A 19390-nucleotide genomic window follows, 5' to 3' on the forward strand; every position below is an offset into this window, starting at 1 on the left:
AGGAGATTCAACCAGTCCATCCTAAAGGAAATCAGTCCTGAATATTCATTGGTAGGACTGATGCTGGAGGGCCACCTGATGCAAAGAACTCACTCACTGGCAAAGACCCTGATGCTGGGAAAGATTGAAGGCTGGAAAAAGGTACGACAGAGGATGAGATGGTCGGATGGCATCACCGACACAATGGACATGGGTTTGATTAGATTCTGGGAGTTGGTGATGGACAGAGGCCTGGTGTGCTGCAAGCCATGGGGTCGCAAAGAGTCGGACTGAGCGACTGGACTGAACTGATGGTATGGTGGGATGGCATCACTGACTCAGTGGACATAAATATGAGCAAACTCCGGGAGTTGGTGAAGGACAAGGACAAGGAAGCCTGGCATGGTGCAGTCCATGGGGTCACAGAGTCAGACATGACTTACCAACTGAACATCAACAACAGAGAAATGATGTCTAACTTTTTGTTATTAGATTACGATTCTTTCCATACAATTTTTGCTTGCTCTTGTTAGCAGTGGCAAATGGATGCTTTCGAAAACCCAATACAATATTGTAATTAGCCTCTAATTAAAAAAAATAAATTTTTTTAAAAAGTGGACTTTTGAAATGACAACAGAAATTATGCTAAAAATTGTTAAGGACAGGGAAGCCTGGTGTGCGCAGTTCATGGAGTCACAAAGAGTCGGACAGGACTTGGTGACTGAACTTTATGGTCATTTATACTTAGCATTTAACGTTCTTTTACCAATCAAGCTTGACATGATCATGATCCAGAATGATCTAATCATGTCTACATTTGGTAATCTTTGCAACCCCATGGACTGTAGCCTGCCAGGCACCTCTGTCCATGGGGATTCTCCAGGCAAGAATACAAGCAGGTAGCCATGCCCTCCTCCAGGGGATCTTCCCAACCCAGGGTTGGAACCCAGATCTCCCACATTGCAGGGGGATTCTTTACTGTCTGAACTACCATGTCTGACCTTACTAATCTTGATTGTCCAGATAAATTCAAATTATAAGTTCAGTATGATAAAGTAAAATGTTCTTTCTCCATAAATAGGCATACAATATATAATTTCACCTTTCTTCATGTTTTAACACATTTGGGAAACCTTTGCAGCTCTTATCAATACTATTATAGCCAACTGTATTTTCTAAAGACAAATTATGGTCACTGCAAGATTTCAGTTCCTCTCACCTTCCCCAAATTTTATCATTTCTCCAGCAAGATGTTGAGACCTCTTCCATTAAACTTTGGTAGGTTTGACTGTAACCAGTAGAGTACCGAAGAGATGACTTCCCAGGGTAGGCCTTAGAAAGGATAAAACTGCCTAATTCTTAAAACCCAGCCATCATGCTATGGAGCAGAGTCCAGGAAGGGTTCTGGCCACATCCCAGATGAGGTCCCATCTAGCACTGACCACCTGAGTCTAGTCCCCAGCCTTCAAAGCTGCCCCCTGATGCTCTGTAGAGTGAAAATGAACTACTCAAGCGCAGTCAGCAAAAAGAAATCTTGTTGATGCTCTACATTTGAAGAGTGGTTCTGTTATGTATTATAGTACTAGGTAACTGCAACCACCATTGATTCAACTCTCCACATTCCCACTGAGATGACAGAATATACACAGCCTAGTTTTGTGGTTTTATTGGTTTTCTCAAAACAAGTCAGTATGTACTCAGTAGGCAGAAACGTGACAACTACAAAGGATCTTAGAGCATCTTGGCTGACTGAAGTGACTGAACTTATCTACTACACAGCCCCATTCAGTATTATGGGTGGTAAACTGGTAGGCAACCAGATAAACCCTAGTTGTTTGATGCATTTGTTGCACAAAAAATTTCTGTACACCTATCATCATCCTGGCCCCAGATCAGAAGTTAGGAAATCCAGTAGTAAACAAGCATTCCTACAGTAGTTCTTCTTGAACTGTTAAAACCAGGTAAGAACTAAGAAACCAAATAAAGTACATGTTAATTCAATGAAGAGAGAGACTGTTGAGCTAATGAGATAAATGAGCAAAGATTCAGTAGAAGGAAGTGAAAGAAAAAAAGACAGCCAGGCATAACTGAAACAGACCACAAATAAAAGTTACACAGGATGGGTTGCTGACATTCAAGCTGTTGTAAAGATTCTAGGTCCACTCACCAAACCAACTGAATAGCAAAGACAAGCCTGATCCAAGTTTAAAACCAGATCTGGACTGAAAACAGACAGGTCTCATTGTCCACCCACCACGTACAGGAATCAAGGGAAATAAATGTTAGGGATGGAGTCGGATGGGCTGAGTCACGACAGCTTGGAAGTTTTGGAGCAAGAGGTATCAACAAAACTTCATTTAATTTTACTCTATACGATTTCTGGATTTAACAAAGGAAATAAATCAGCATTTAAAAAATATTAATTTTAAAAACTGACTTTACATAAGGGTAACAAATTATTTTTTCTACTTTTACCTTTATATAACACAAAAATCCCTCAAAACGGGGACACAGATTTATATTTAGCATCCAGTCTTAGTCTCAGGGTTCTTTTGTACACCAAGGAGGGCCACCTCTTAGCCAAGAGCCATTCTGCCTTAAAACCAACCAAACATCAAAACAGAAAAAACCAAACTAACTTTGAAACTGTCAGAATCAGTATCCAAGATGATCCAAACCAAATTCTAGGTTTTCTTATGTTTAGGAGACATGCTTATTGTGTCATGATGTATTAAAACATATGTCTATCAAGTTCTATGTACTTTTGCACTACTTCAATAATTCTCAGTGCCCACAATGCATCAGAACAATGAAGCTGAAAGAACAAGTGGTAAATGAACTCCAAACTTATATTTAACCATTATACTACTCAATGTATCAACTAATTTTTTATTCCCATGCTCATTAAAAATGGATGATTACAGTACTTGTTTAGGGCTGCAAGGTTTCTAGTCCAAGTCTGAGCCACTTTTATTCATGGTTTCTTATTCCTATGGAGCAACCTCACCTTTAATTCCCAGCTGAATCAGCTATTACCAACCGTACCTGTTCGAAGGCAATTACAATTGTGTACTGGAATAAGGCTAGAATAAAATCCTAACATGTTGGATTAACTTTGAGGTTCCAGTGTGTGCTAAGGTTTTGCTATATTTCCTAAGACTGTCACCTGAAAGGACCTAGAAAAAAGAACATCCCAGGAACAAGCAAACTTGCCATCTGGACTTGGTTTCCAAGTATAATTCCCAATGAAGGGAACCAGGAGTCCTTGGGGAAAATAGCCAGTTTCAGAGGCGGAACCAAAAAAAATTCCATGATATACCCAGAAAGGGCTCCCCTGGTGGCTCAGTGGTAAAGAATTTCTTGCAATGCACATGATGCAGGAGACATGGGTTCCAATCCCTGATCCAGGAAGATCCCCTGGGCAGTGGAAACAGCAACCCAACCTTACCTGGAGAACCCCTTGGACAGAGAAGTCTGGCGGACTACAGTCCATGGGGGTCACACATGACTTAGCGATGAGTTTTGAGATTGAAGTGTAGAAAATCTTTTTGAGCTATAAAGTATGCAAGTTCACAAATGGGACACCCAGAAAGCACACAGGGATCAGGTGTAAAAGGATACCACTGATCGAATCTGAGATTATTTAAGCGTCAAAATGAATTGTATGTTGTAAAACTTTCTGATTTTAATTGTACTGTGAATTTCATCCTACTGAAAATACAGTGTTTAGAGGATAAAGGTGCACAATGTCTACAACATTGCCAAATAGCTTAGGAAAAAGAAATATACATAAATTTAGAACCATGTAGAAAGTCAATAAATGGCGATTTTGTTGTCAAAGAATATGCAGTTCTTTTAAAGATTCTAATTTTAGAGTTAAAAGTTGCAATATTGATAAGGGTTCCCCCACAAAAAGCAACCTGGACATTTAAGCAGATGCATTGCAGATAGCCTTGAACCTAGCTTCCCCTTACTTTGCCACACTACCCAGCCTCTAACCAGCCCCAGTGTTCTTCACAGTTGGCCCAGTCACCACATATCTTACAGCCGTCCACGGGTCACCGCCTGGAGCCGCCCATGGCTCGGTCCCGTAGCCCAAGCTCCGTGCTGCCTTGCAGGCGCCGAGGACAGCCCCACTCCAGGGCCTTCACGGTTGGCCCGGTCACAGCATCACCTGGAGCCGCCCATGGCTCGGTCCCGTAAGCCTGGCGCTGAGGACAGCCCTCCTTCAGGCCTTCACGGGCCGTGCTCACCTTCAGCTGCTCTACCCTCCATCCCTCGCCACACAGATATGTGCTCCCAGCTAAAAGCACAAGATTTGAGTGTTTTAGCAGACACGACCACTCCATCAAAGTTTCTAAACCACAATTACCTTAAGTTCATGAATAAAAAAAACTTGAGTATTAACATCACTAATTCTTGACATGAGATCTGTCCGCTTCTGGCACTGGCGTTTTTCAGCACTTACACGCAGTTACTCGTTTCTCAATTGAAAACCGCCTTTCTGAAGAGCCAGGCTGGCAGAAGTGGAACAGATGCAGCAGCGGGCCTTCCGCGAGCTCACCTCCTGAGGCCCGGCCCGCGGCCCGCAGCGGGCTGTGACCTGTGAGCAGAGGCAGAGGCGGCGGCGACCCTGCCAACCGCAGGGAAAGCAGTGCTCGAGGCTAACGCACCTGCTCAGGCCACGCAGGTGGGAGGCTAGACGTGCTGAGTTTCAAGATAATAAAGCTCTACAAAAGCTATAAACTATCATTTTTCAATATGGAAATTAAGCAATATGATTACCAACTTATTTCCTGCTGGCAATTTATTGTTGCTAAGTTGTTAAGCTTCATTTCTTATTTATTCCACACTTGAGAAAATTAGTCAATACCTCAATTTTTTAAAAAGCTGAAAAACAAAGTACAGTATAATGTAAAATTGAACAAAAGATACAGCTTATATTGTATTTTTGAAAATATAATTAACTGAATACATCAATTTTCCTAATAAACATTTATCCTTAAAAGTAATTCCACATCCCAACAAAGATGTTGCCATTTCTCTGAAGTCAGTAAGCAATCCTTAACTAGTCCAAGAACTTGGCTTTTCCTCCAAGTTAAATTTTTAGCATCTGGATTTTTAAACTAGTATACAAAATCACCACTATATATATATCTATGTTAATTTCACCATTTTCATTTACATTTACTTTTCAGCTATTAGAGACTTGGTGCTTTAAGTAGCAAACTACCTAAATTATAAACATGTATTTTCAAAACAAAAATCCAGTTCACAATTATATATACAGTGCAGAAGATTAAAAACTACATTAGCATGTGATTTCTTTTTCCTAAGGTTCCTATAAAGAATGTATGCTTGTTCTTTACTATCCATTAATTCTGTACATTTAAAACATTTGGCTTGACTTAGTCAAAAATATAAAGGCTAAAATTTTTATAAGACTAACTCATTAAAAATAGGACTCAAATTTCTAAACCAAGCCCTAAAACCAAGCATTCAAAGAATATCTGAATAGTAAATAGTTTTAGTATTTCTGCATGGTATGATGAGGTTTCACAAACAATTCAAAAGTTTTATTATTCAGTGATGGGAAAGGCCTACAACTCAGATAACCCACAAAGTCATACAGTTTTTACAAGCAGCAGTAATATAAACAGTTAATTCAGTTATCTTAAAGACCTCATCATCTACCAATCAATACCATTAACCTGTTCACAGAATGAAAATATTTCTTCAAGTCTAATGTGTCCTTTAAAGGTTTATGTGTTGCTATTAAATGTGTTAAAAAGAAATAAGAGGTAGAATCCCATTTTTTAAAGTACTGCTATGTAAGCCAATCAAGACATTTTTATGTCACATAAATACTAATACCGCTTCAGTGAACTAGGTAGCTTTCAGAGAGCCATGTTAAACTAAAAACTAATCCATTTATGGAACTGTTGTTCTCTGATTACCATATTGAGTAACCATAAAGATATAAAAAAATCTTAAGTGTATTATTTTGGAGGTATTCGTATGGGATTTTACCATTTCTAGAAAGAAATGAGAGAATTTTTTGGTAGTCACGGCCTGGACTAAAGAAAAGTAGAAATTGAAAATGTAAAGACAGAATCCGAAGGGCCTCAAGAACATCTGTAGTAACTGAGAGCATAATCTGCAGAACATGAAATTCCTTCCTTTCCAGTCTTCCAAACAAACTCCACTTAGCAGGGCTTGGGAGGCTGCTCTTAAAATTACATATTTTACAGGCCATCATGGCCTAAGCACAGAATAGCCTACTTAAAATATCTTCACTCTTCTTCTTAAAAAAAAGTATATATACTCATTCTTTTTCAAAAATGACCCAAAATATCACCAGTACATTTTATAAAATTAAATGCAAATTTTATTAAGGATTTCAAATTACATATATCAAATTTCTAAAATGGAATAGAACCATCTTGAAACTGGAGAGATGGCATTGATGAACAGATATCCCTTGAAACTCCAACTTTATTTAAAAAAAAAATTCCTCTGCAGACCATATTCCCCCGATATAACAAGAAATAGTTATTTATCTCTTCACTTTGGCAACCACTATTTCCTAAAGGAAGAGTTTTGCTGCTACTTTTAAGTTCATTAAAAATGGGATTCTATCTTCAGATTAAAATTTTTTAGTTCAGAAGAAGCTGTGTTCAAATGAGCTATGGGTACAAAAAAAAAAAAAATCACCGCAGAATGTCTAATTAAAACAAGCAAAATCATTTTGAAAATGAAGAGGAAAAACAGAAGGTATTTTCATGGCATTTTTTATGAACTACTGCAACTGGTTAAGGATTTCCAGTAGGTACTTAAAATCTCAGGAGGAATGGATAGTACTATACAAATAACAAAATGTGTTTATATTCTAAGACCTTAATACTAAATTTTTAAAACAGAAGCTCTATCACCTCTAAAAATGAGCCCAATGTAATTTTATTAAAACCAGGAATTCTAGGCTTTCCTATAATTATAACCCAATTAGTCCACTCTGTCAAACCTTTAATATTCATCCCCAAAAGTAACAGTATTTAGCCTGAGGTATTTTAAATGTGGCTCTACAGTCCCGAATTTAATGGCATTTCCCGCCTCTAACAATGAATGGTCTTATCTCCACTTTAGTTCCATGACATCTATAGTATTTACTACAATATAGTCAGAATTAAAATAGCTGGAAAAAATCCTAGGACCCCTTGAAACAGCTGCTCATTACCTACTTCTGTTAGAATAGGAGCCACACAAAGGTCTACAAGTGTTTCCCGACTGGATCCAGAATAAAGGTACTTATACTTCGTTTACCAGTTTAACTATGCATATCAAGCCTTGGTATAATTAAGATGTTGAATATCACATACTTATGGTACAACAGGTCCAAAGTTTTGAGGTTTTAATGCAACTGAGAAACATTTCATAAAATTTTTAACTTAATATGCCTTAACACATCTGTGAGGTAGTTAAGTCAACAGTACTACCCATTTTAATACAGTCAAACAAAAGGCAAGGGTAAATAAATGACACATTTTAAGCAGTAAGAACTGGAATTGACTGTAAGGCTTGGGGCCTTCAGTCTAGTTACGACCAAAGGAAATGAAATTTAACCTTTTACTCTTTCTATGAAAACCATTAAATCATTTAAGAATTTATCTTTTTTTAAAATACTTTCTTATTAGTAGATATAGTAGTACCTCTTCCAAATTTGGCACCCTTTTCTTCAGTAATATGGTAAACTGGGTACATAATTAAAGCTAGGCCTCTGCTTCTACCTGAATTAGTACAAAATTAAGACATTATCTTTTGAGAACTAAAATTATATGACATTTTTATTTTAGGCTGCAAAAACAAAAATGAGCAAACAAACAAACAACAAAAAACTTGAAATAGGCTTGTCAAATGATGTAAATTCATCCTTTCCAGGAAAGCAGAAGGTAGATCCTACCACAAAGAAAAGATGCTTAGTTAATGGAGGTTAAATTTTAGAAGTACAATTAAAAATAATGAGGCATAACTTCTGAAAATACTAGGTTTTATTCACCTCCCTATGATAACCAATAACCATACTATTAGTTAATAAGCTTTTCTTATAGTAACTAATGTCACCTGACATACAAAAACCTGTTAATCTAAATCATCAGGTGTAGTCTTACTGGAAATTCTTAACCATATACTTGACAAGTTTTGCTTTTTAAATGATGAATTGTCTTAATGTAAGTCATTGTATTTCTGTAACAAAGTAATGAAAGGCACAGCTCTTGCAAGCAAACTTAAACCCATTCAACCAGCTGAAAAAATACTTTGGTTCTTCAGGAAAAAAACTTAGCAAAACAAAAAAATCTGGTTCATTTCACAGTTCTATTCATTTTCATAACTTTAATCTAACAGTTACACGATAAAAATACTCCAAGAAGAACCAAACTATATAGCAACGGACGAACATGCGTGAGAGATTCTGTGCATTCGATGCAGCTGGCAGAAAAACTAGTTAAAATGCTAAGTAGAACAAATTTGGTCTTTAAAATATCAGTTCCTTTCCTTTAAAAAAAACTTCTGAGTCTACCAAGAAAATACAAAAACATAAGGCTGTTAAGTAAATAAGAGTTGTGTTTAGGCTATTACAGTGCAGGTTATCCTCAAGGCCACATACATCCTGCTTCACTGCTGCTTGCACTCTGCTGGGTTTTGATCCTTCTGTTAAAGGAAAACAACAAGTCAATCTATCTTTTTCTATCTGCTTCAGGTAATTTTTCAATAATAATTATTTTAATTATCACATTATCTCACTGTTCTGTCAAAGTTTTTACCAAATTAAAAAAAAGTGATATAGTAATGATAGCAAATTATTCATTCAAATATTACACAGTCACGAAAATGCTGAAAACAAAGTCCTGATTTTACAGTGTAGAATGAACTCCATAAAGTGAAACACATTAAAGTATAATCTTAAAACAGTCAAACAAATTCTAAGTCATATCACCAATTGTTTTTGCCTTTCAAAAATACTAATTTCATTCATACTTAGCTGTTAAGACCAATTCAGACATGTCAGAATATTTGATTTTTTCACTACCCTCTCTTACCTGATGACTAGGTTAAAGCGTCTTTCTGGGTATTTTATAGCATAAGCCAATGAATAAATGCATTAAAGAGAAACTGGAAGTTTCTAGTGAATCCTGTTAACGAACCAAGCATTTTGTAGGAGATAAAGCCCTTTACTAACCCTGAGATGACAACCTCCTACTAGGACTCGGATGTGGAGAAAAGAGGTGACCGGGAGAACCTAATAGTATTGCGCCCCTGTTTCTGTGCACTCCTGCATTTAGATTATTTAAAAACTGTTAATAAGCTTTCCTTTGGAGAGAAAACATCCTAAACACCAGCTAAGTAATTCTGAATGCTTAAAAATGCCCCAAGATAAGGCATCATTAAAATAGATTCCTAGGGCTATTCAGGCTGAAACTATGAAAAACGTTAAGGTCAGAACCAAAAACTAAGTTTCTTTGGAAAGGTATTGAAATTACACGTACTGTTGATATGCCAGTGAGGAGAGATTTATTAAAGACTTTAATGGGCAAAAAGAAACTTTATATTCAGAAACATCAACTCATATTTAACCTGCCTTAAATTGAACGGAAAACAGCACTAATTTTGCTCACCTTTGGGTCATAGTCTGGATCATTTTCCTCATCTCCTTCTTCTTCCCCTTCCTATATTAAAGTTCAAAATGCATCCATGAAGTAGGTACACAGTAGGAAGAAATGGCTCATAATGTAGGGAGAATTTAATACAAGTTACTCTATAAGTCAACAGACTTTTCATGATTACAGAGTTTGGTGACAATGCAATTTAATTTGAAAGCTTCTAATATGAAAAATTTCCCAACACAACTTGAGACATCCAGACAGGTTTTATTGAAAAGATTTACTGCAGCCAACGTTGAAAAAGTTTACTGCAGCTTTTGACTTCTTCAAAGAGCTGATAACCCTGCAGCAGAACAGAATTATTTGAAATAAAAAAAGTGTTCTGAGTTTTGCAGTTTATTTATTGAAACCTCATACATACATTGCTTGGATGTAGAATTCTAAAACCACGTTTTTCCAAAAAACGTTTTTATCCCATATCATGGAATAATGAATATACCAATGGAATACATAAGTCACTCAATTTGCTTCTCAATGTGTTAAACTGAGAATTATTTTCTCATTTGGTAAACATTACCTCATCCGCTTCTTCACCTTCTTCATCATACTAAAAAAGGGAAAAAAAGATGACGTTTGAATGAAGCTAACAAACATCTGAAAGTAGCATTTACTTAATATCCACCACTGTATCCACTAATGTCTAAAAAAAGGAAAAAATACTTCGTTTGGCCACTGATTAAAACAAGGACAATAGCTACCTGAATCACCCAGCTCAGTGCTACGATCTAAACTTGACAACTTAGAAATAAAGAACACAGGATAATCATGGGTAAAGTATGATCAAGTAACTATGACTGTAAATATTACTTCAGTATGCAAAAAAAAAAAAGGACCTAAAGCCTATTTGAATGATTGCCACTTAACAAGAAAGATGTCCAAAATATTGGAGAATAGCCTATTTTTACCTTAAATTGTTCCTTTGTATTTCTATGAATAAAAATTCTATGCTTTCTAATAGATTTTTATATCAGAATTCAAAAATGTCCAAGGTTATGATCTGTTTGGTCAAAAACATGTAATGGAATTACAAGACTACCCCAACACACTGAAGTTTTACTACTGCAAAGTAGCCTTCCTAATAGTAGGAAAATAAAAGCTACAATAAACCAAGCACAAAGAATTCCAACAAAATCTGTTTAAAACAATTCAAAAAAGTTACCGAAAAGGATGTAAAGTAATCAGCCTAATTTTGAATTATTCTGTCTTGCTTTTTAACAGCTCCATCTATTCATTAAACCTCTCATCAGTTCTGACTACCCACACCCACACCAAAGGATTTCACTGCAGGATTCAGATTCACTCACATCATCGTCATCATCTTCAATAGCTTCTCCAGTAAAGTATAACACTGATCTTGGGATTATACGCTCACGTAAAAAGTGACCAATTTCAAAGTCTGCAGCAAGGATAGCTTCAGAATCATCATCCTGTTAAAGAAAAACAGACGCACAAAATGTAATAACTTACTAAATCTGAAATATGTGGGACTGCTCGGTTTAAATCATTCATAGAAACTCTCAACTTCACTTTAAACACTTAAAACTAGCTCATGTGTGCATGATCAAATAGTCATCTTACATGTGCCTCAGCTTTACAGGTTTTTAATAAAAAGAAAATGTTAGGAGGTCACTGTACCTACTGATCATTGCTTAGTTTCCTCTAGTTTAAAAGTTACAATAGCAACTTTGCTACATGACCTCAATTTTCTTTTAAAGATATTATTGAAAACACCGAATGGAATAATAGTAAGGAACTTAGGCTCTTATAAATAAAATTATGTATATGGCACATAATATAGACCAGAGAGGATCACTTCATACTTTCTGAAAGAGACTTATCCAAGCAGCTGGGTAGTGCCAAATGTCACCAAGTCCTACTTGATAAAAACTAAGTCAATCTCAGATTACTACTTAATGGCAAAGTACAGCATAGAAATGCTGCTGACAGTATTCAAATTTAAAATTATTCCATAATACTAAAGTTCCAATTCTGTGATACTAAACAATGAGTAAATATTCTGTGAAATCCTGAATGTTTATTTTTGACCCATTAACACAATCCACTCTAGTAACAACACAGCACCCAAGGGCTAGGGGAGAAGACTTTCAGGGAAAATTCTAACCGCAGACAGAGATGTTCTATCCATAACTACTCAGGACTGTTTCTGTTACCATCAATACTTGGTAATAGACTTAGGCCAAATTCAAAACATGTCTAGCCTACACTGCATGTATAGATTTCTTTAAGGCTATTCCTTATTCCAGGCTGTATGCCAAGCACATTTCAGCTATATGATCACATGTATAAAACCAAATTTCTACTGGAATAATAACCACAGAAAGAAATCTAAGCAGAATGTGGTTAGTGTTTTGTAAACAGTATAAATGACTTAGAACACTCCATTTTCAATAAGGAAGAAAGCTTAACAGTTTGAAAACTTGAATCCCTCATGTCAGTATTTGCAAGTCTTAAAAGAAAAGAAAATCTTTAGCCTCCCACCATTTCTCAGTGGAAGCAGCAAAAGCATTTTCAATGGAGTAATTTTTCAGATGTGTAAAGGTCCTCTTCTCTGCATTACAAGCCTCAGTACAAAATACTAGCAGCCACTTTCCCACTCCTCACATTTGAGAACCGGTCTTTTAATTTTTTATATACAGTCCTTTAATTTATACATAGTGAACAATTCAACAAATAAACAATTCAGCTTACCAGATCTCCACTCTCAGGAACTGCAAAATTGAGAAAAGAAATTCAAATGAGTAACAAGTTACACAGAGCTTATAATAAAACAACCATAAATACTTAAAGTAAAACACTATTTACCTTCAGGAGGGGCAAAAAAATTAAAGAAAGAGTCGTTAGAGACTGTCTTGGTCACAGTACGCACTGTCCCACGTCCCTTGTGCTTCTGCTTCTTCTTAATCGTTTTCAAAGTGACATTCTTCCCTTTTTTCCAATCTATCTGGCACCTTCCAAAACAAAGGGAAAAGAATGTCTATCACAATTAACACATTTACTTTCAATTGCTGGAAAGCTGACTTTTTTAAAGTAAATGTTTTATTTTTCAATTTTAGAGGGGAAATTTGTGCTTCTTTCTGTAGCATAGTATATGCTACATTATGTATGTAGTATAGAAATTTTTATTTCTTAACAAATTTTTTCAACAAATATGTTTATAATTACCACAAACTCACAATATAATACATTTAAATGTGTACTCCTTTGGAAAAATATTATGGTCCATGGAGCATCCTGCACAAATTGGCAAGCCCTTCTCAGAAAACATTTTATTGAAATATTTGGAGATAAACTATGTATGTATGTGTGTACCAAGCAGACACACTAGAAATAAATATCACAAATAATAAGTAAAACAAAAATAGATGTAGCACTCTATTAAAGTAGTAAAATGAAACTCACCCTGTACAACCCATAATTTCTGGTCCATCAAAAGAAAAGGGATCAGAATCATCTGGTTCTGACCTCATCCTATATGTCTTTGTCAACACTTCATTTGTGAAATATTCATTGGGTTCAAAGTGAAATTCTAAGACAAAACTCTTTAAAAAAAACAAAAAAAAGTCAAATTAAACTTTTACATGATAAAATTTCAATGCTTTAATAAATAAAGCTTAATCTATGATTTTTATAAACATAAAATTTTAAGTGACAAAGTCCTATTCTGGGAAAAAGTCATGTAAATCCCAAATTACCTTAAAAGCAAAATATGGCACCAAATAAACTGAGCAAAACTTAGCTCAGCTTACACCGTTTAGTAACATGTTGATGAAATAGGTTAGGTACAGCTGAACAATCTCTCCCTTCTTCCCTCCATCTCCCCATCTCCCCAGAGAGGACTTTCAATCCTAGACTGACAAGAGAAAAGGCCCAACCTAGAACCTTTGCCCATGCTTTCCATAACCTCATGGTTTTAGGGAAAAGCGGCTGGCTGATCTTCCATAATGAAGAAGTAAGAACCCTCTAATACCTTCTGTTCTATTTACTTTCCAGACATGTTTTTCAATACAGAATAAGCATTTTCTTATTCATGTTACTTTGCTGTTATTTTTAAAACATTTTAATTCAGTATCAAAAATGGGACGATTTTTACAATCAGAGGGAGGAAAAGGAATAAATATAGCATCACAACTATCACCATGAGAACTTTAATACTAACAATTGAAAATACCAAATATCAGTTTCAATTTCTTCTCAACTCCCTTGTCTAATTGTTGAACGTCACCTTTCTTTATAAAGTTCCATTGATATACTTTGTAAACATCTAATGCTACAAAACTGGAAATATTTCAAGATTCTTTTACCATAGGTTGACCAGCATCTGAGAACTTCACTTTAATATCTTTCAAGTGCTTCAGAATAGGTTCATCATGTTCCTTTAAATTAAAAAAAAAAAAAAAAGATCAAAACGAGTATCTAAATGGCATTTTAAGACTAGTATTCTTCTATTGGACGATATGCATTTAACCGACTGAGACATTTTATTGATGTTTTATGTATAATTATGAACCTTAAGATTTACTCTCCAGGTTATGCCTTACACTGAAGCTAGTTCAAAAATGTTTCCTGATCATAACTGCTACCATTTCCAGTTGCTTCTTGTTCCTTTACTACTTTGGTAAAAAACAGAAATGCAATAAGCTGTCACTGTTTTGAGACAGTTGCTTTTTCTTGACATTAACTTCCAACAACCACAACGTTTAACAAGTAATAATGCAGATGAAAGTGGCCCAAGAAATGATTCAGATTAGGAGAGGGAAAGTTTCCCAAAGGTGACATCTATGTTGGTTTCCCAGAGAAAAGGACAATTATTAAAATAGGTAAGTAAAGAATCTGCCTGTCAATGCAGGAGACACAGGAAGACTAAGGTTCAAGCCCTGGATCGGCAAGAATTTCCTGGAGCTGGGAAAGGTAACCCGCTCCAGTATTCTTGCCTGGAAAATTCCATGGACAGAGGAACCTGGTGGGCTAATCTACGGGGTCCCAAAGACTCAAATATAACTGCATGCACACACACACATGTTTACAGTGTTCTTTGACAATGTAAATATTCCTTGGAATAGTTTCAGACTGAAAAAGGTCTCTCTGGTCAGACAATCAAAACAACCCACCATAACCTCCATACTCTGCCATCTAAAACCAAAAGGCACAGGGCTATGTGAGAATTACAGTGGAATGAGCAATTATCTAAGAAACCATTTCATTATTTACTTTTTGGAAACGAATTGTAATTATTTGATTACAGTAATCAAAGCTGCAATTCCCCTTCTACCAATAACAGCTCTTGCAAAGAGAGCCATCATGGGAATTCCCTTGCAGTCCAATGGTTAGGTTTCTGTGCTTCCAACGTCAAGGGCCCAGGTTTGATCCCTCATCGGGGAACTAAGATTCCCATAAGCCTTGGAGCACTCTTTTCCCCTCAAAGGCAATCATTCTATAAAAGTCAACAACACAGAGCCCAGTCATCACAGTCATTTACATTTCACAAGTTTACTCACTGAGGTAAACTGGTGTTTTATGAATAAAATTACCTGAACCATATCACTGAGCAAGTCAACATTCTTAAAAACGGTCAACCAAAACTCAGGAATTCCCTTGGGATCTTCTTTTTCTTCATCCTTTTTCTCATCTTCAATCTTGGCCTTTTCTTTTAGCTCCTCCTTAATAAAAGACAGCATTAATGAATGTTGGATATCTAGATTAGACAACTTGATAAAATGTTTTACATTCAGGACCCAACATACCTTCAACTAATTCTAACATTCAGCCAAAGAAATTCTAGTCTAATTATGTATACACTGCTGTTACCCACAGCAAACCTTTACTTCTATAAATACTTACCATACCATATCCCTCCCAAAACAAAGCTACTAGGACCATGAGCTGTAGAGAAAAAAATTTCAGCTTCATGGAAAAACAAAAAGACTGAAGCACAGTAAAGAGAAAAAGCAAAAGAAACATAAACCTTTGTTTACTGCTTCACTCATTTGTGCTCTTAATTAAAATATATTCTCTTAATCAAGGTTAAAACATGAACACTGGAGAAATGAGATCACGTAACAGGGCACCGGATCTGTGTCACAGCTCTGCCATCTGTAAAGGTGGGCAGGCCACTTAGAAGCCTCCACCTCCACTCGAAAAATGGAAACAATCCTTTTGTATGTCATCATGAAGTTCAAAGTAAAAGTTTATATAAATCTATAAACTTTAATTACTATAAAAATACAAGGAAAAAGTAAATTTGGGTATAGACAGTGCCAGGCTAACAGTGGCTTATCTGCACTCATATCCATCTCACAATAAAAAAAAATTCCCAAAGTATAAAAACATACTAAAGATAATACCAACCGAAATTTCATCTTCCTCATCTGGTTTCCATTCACATTCTTCTTCTGTAGGTTCATAAATGGCATTAATGATCTCAAATCGCTGAAATGATTAAAAAAAAAAACTTGCATAAAAACTCTGGCATCCAAGCTAAAAACTGTTTCTCATTAACACTCATAGATTAAATGACTTCATACCACAAGCTGAACTATTATTACTGATAGTTTTCCCAAATATCTTTAATAACCATTTTGCTGAGAGGTCTAACAAGTTTGTTTATATTTCCAAAGCTTTATTATCTTCTTGAATTTTAGATAAATAAAGTATTAGAAAGCATTACCTTATCAAACAGAGGCTGATAAAGAACAGCATACTTTCTTTCAAGATCATGAACTTCCTCGTAGAATTTGGCTTCTATCTGTGCACATTTAACTTGAAGGTTTTTAAGAGCATTCACTCGTCTTTTAACTACCCTAGGCAAGCTGAAAGGTTAGAAAACACCAGTTACACAGCATCACAGTAAAACACAAGTCACTTTTGTCATATTGAAACTGAAGCATAAAAAAGTTAGTGAATGACGCTCATAGTTAGCAACATGCAGGCTCATTCATGTCCAATTCTTTGCGACCCCATGGACTGCAGCCTGCCAGGCTCCTCTGCCCATGGGACGGACTCTCCTGGCAAAAATACTGGAATGGGTTGTCATTTCCTTCTCTGGGGATCTTCCCAGCTGAGAGATTGAACCCAGGTCTCCCGAATGGGCAGGCAGATTCTTTACCACTAAGCCACCTGGGAAGCCTTTAGTGAGTGACAGGTTTCCTATTTGAAGCAAAAGGTACATTCAAATACAGACCTCATGACCATTAAGCACTTCAGAAGAAGAGCAAATTTAATGCGGTGGAGTAAACCGATAAGAAAATGTAAATTGTATCACGAATCCTAAATCTCTCACTGTAATCAAGCCTTAGCACTGAGCTCTTCAGGGCTGGTATTTCAGGTGTGAAACAGTCTATCTCATAGTTAGAAAGTCATCAACTGACTACCCTGATAACCTGAATTATTTTTTAAAACATGTACAACTGAGGGAATTCCCTGGCAGTCCAGTGATTAGGACTCTGAGCTTCCACTGCAGGGGACACAGGTTCGATCCCTGGTCGGGATCTATGATCCCACAAGGCATGCCAAAATAAGTGAATAACCACAAATAAAATATGTACAGCTGACCCCTGAACGCAGGTTTGAATCACTTATATGCAGACATTTTTCAATAGTAAATACTACAGTACTACACAGTGTATGGCTGGTTGAATCCGTGGAGATGGAGGAATCAGATACAAAGGGCAACTCTTTATATCCTGTTATACACTATGTATATAGTTATACACTGATTATAGCTCCTTATTCTAGGGTCAACTGCATATCTCACCTGCGTCTATTATTATTAGGGGAAAGAAGCGGACCATATCTCTCTCTGGAAAAAGAACAATATCCTACAGCATGATTTTTTTTTTAGTCTCAGTATTTAATTTGGAATTTGAAATTACATTAAATAAGTACACAGTGTTTTATGAAGAGGGGAGGGGGATTTTTAAAATAACAGCTTTCCTGAAGTATAACTCATATGCTCCACTATGGGACATAGATTTTTTTTTTTTTTTAAAGAATATACACACCTAGGTTTATGAGCCCCTCAAAAAAATTACTAAACTTGTGAATCCCTCTAACACCCAAAAAACATTCACTCAGGCAGTTTGTACAACACATCCAAAATCCAGGTTAGAATTTCCTGCCGTAACGAATGGACTAGAGATTGACGTACTGGGTAAAGTAAGTCAGACAGAAGGAGAAATATTGTGTGACATCCCTTATAGTAGAATCTAAAAAGAAATGATACAAATGAACTTATTTACAGACAGACTCACAGAGAATGAACTTATTATGGTTGTCAGGGAGGAAGGAAAGTATGAGGGTAAAGGACAGTTAGCAAGTCTGGGATCGACACGTACACATAGCTAGACTTAAAACGGATTGCCAACAAGGATCTACTGTGTATCACAGGGAACTCTGTTCAGTGTTACGTGGAGCCTGGATGAGAGGAGAATTTGGGAGAGAATGGATACATGTATATGTATGGCTGAGTCCCTTGGCTGCCAACTTGAAACTATCACAGCACGATATTGTTGTAATCAAATTAATTCTCTTATCTAGCCACTTAAGGTAGGTAAAAACAAATAAAAAACAAAAACTTGAAGTATCAAGTTTTATTTCTTACAATTGAAAGTAAAATGTTCTGTCAAGGTAGTCTAAGAACTTGGTCACCTAGCTTTACCCTCAACTCCACATGTCAAGAAAAAAAAAAAAAAAAAATCAACCCTAGAAACTTTATGGAGCCAAGAAGGTGCCATAGTTCTATATCTCTCTGACAACACACACACACACACACGCACCATGAGCAAATTCTGAGTAAGACCGAAGGCTGCCTTTAACTGACAGACAGGGTGAGTGGGCTGCAACTTTGAAGGCAGGGATGGGTGGTAGTGATAACCAGAGTAGGTAGCGGTGAGGACAAGTTGGAAGAAATCTTTTGTGCAGCAAAGCCTTTAAGTTCTACATCTGCCTTCAACGCTCACTGCCTGTCCCCTTCACCCTTCACCGAGCCCAGTTTTCAGGATAACACAAAAAGCCGACGAAAGCTGGACCAGCTCAGAGCACGTAAGCACTCACTCTGCCCCCTCACTCCAATCCAGGAACAATGATTACAACGAAAGCAGACTGCTTCCTCCCAAGAAAACTGTCTGGAATTGTCAGCCCAGAGTCTGAGGTGACTGGAGCTCTCCTCAGGCTCATCCTGTCCCCTCTCTCTAAACCCCATGAGACTGTCAAAACCAAAGTCTAACCGCCGTCCTCCCTCGATACTCACAGGCGTAACTGATATCGCCCAGTGAGCCAGAGAAGTAAGGTCAGAATAACGAGGCAGTTCCAGAGTACTATGAAAGAATGAAATATTTAGCATCTGAAGCATTCTTAGACTGACTAAGGATTTAAACAAGAATGTAAATATATTTAAAGGGATGGAGGATAGATACTATGAAACAAGACCAAGAACTCTAAAACAAGGTGTGAATACTAAGTGTTAGAAATCCAGTAACTAAAGCAACCAACAAATAAGATAAATGAGAGGTTCAACTGAAGAACAAAAAAATCCTTAAGATTTAAAAGCTCTCAGACAGGCAGTCATAAAGACAGAAAAGCTATAAGATATGGAGACATGGATGATAAATGTTAACAACAGCCAAAAAAGAAGGGAGGTGGATTATTTGAAGAAATGAGTATAACAAATTTCTCAGAGT

The 19390-nt window shown here is 36.5% G+C and overlaps 1 protein-coding gene across 8 annotated transcripts in view; it reads right to left on the bottom strand.

Moving 5' to 3' along the window:
- Nucleotides 1-4917: 4917 nt before the first annotated feature.
- The window catches only part of NAP1L1 (nucleosome assembly protein 1 like 1), a 37746-nt gene continuing 23273 nt past the window's right edge, over nt 4918-19390 (bottom strand). For 5 of the 8 annotated variants that reach the window (XM_020871840.2, XM_020871830.2, XM_020871871.2 and 2 more), the window contains 11 exons: nt 16381-16522; nt 16062-16142; nt 15245-15373; nt 14018-14089; nt 13116-13255; nt 12519-12664; nt 12405-12424; nt 11000-11122; nt 10213-10242; nt 9651-9701; nt 4918-8685 (listed from right to left, as the gene is read on the bottom strand). In XM_020871840.2, coding sequence (XP_020727499.1) covers nt 8650-8685; nt 9651-9701; nt 10213-10242; nt 11000-11122; nt 12405-12424; nt 12519-12664; nt 13116-13255; nt 14018-14089; nt 15245-15373; nt 16062-16142; nt 16381-16522 — 970 coding nt within the window. In that variant the 3' untranslated portion in view covers nt 4918-8649. Of the gene's footprint in view, nt 8686-9650; nt 9702-9823; nt 9979-10212; nt 10243-10999; nt 11123-12404; nt 12425-12518; nt 12665-13115; nt 13256-14017; nt 14090-15244; nt 15374-16061; nt 16143-16380; nt 16523-19390 lie in introns of those variants that run through there. The other 3 variants (XM_020871858.2, XM_020871849.2, XM_020871863.2) reach the window with 3 other exon arrangements.

Source organism: Odocoileus virginianus, chromosome 24 (genome assembly GCF_023699985.2).
Source record: "Odocoileus virginianus isolate 20LAN1187 ecotype Illinois chromosome 24, Ovbor_1.2, whole genome shotgun sequence".
NCBI classification, from domain to species: Eukaryota; Metazoa; Chordata; class Mammalia; order Artiodactyla; family Cervidae; genus Odocoileus; species Odocoileus virginianus.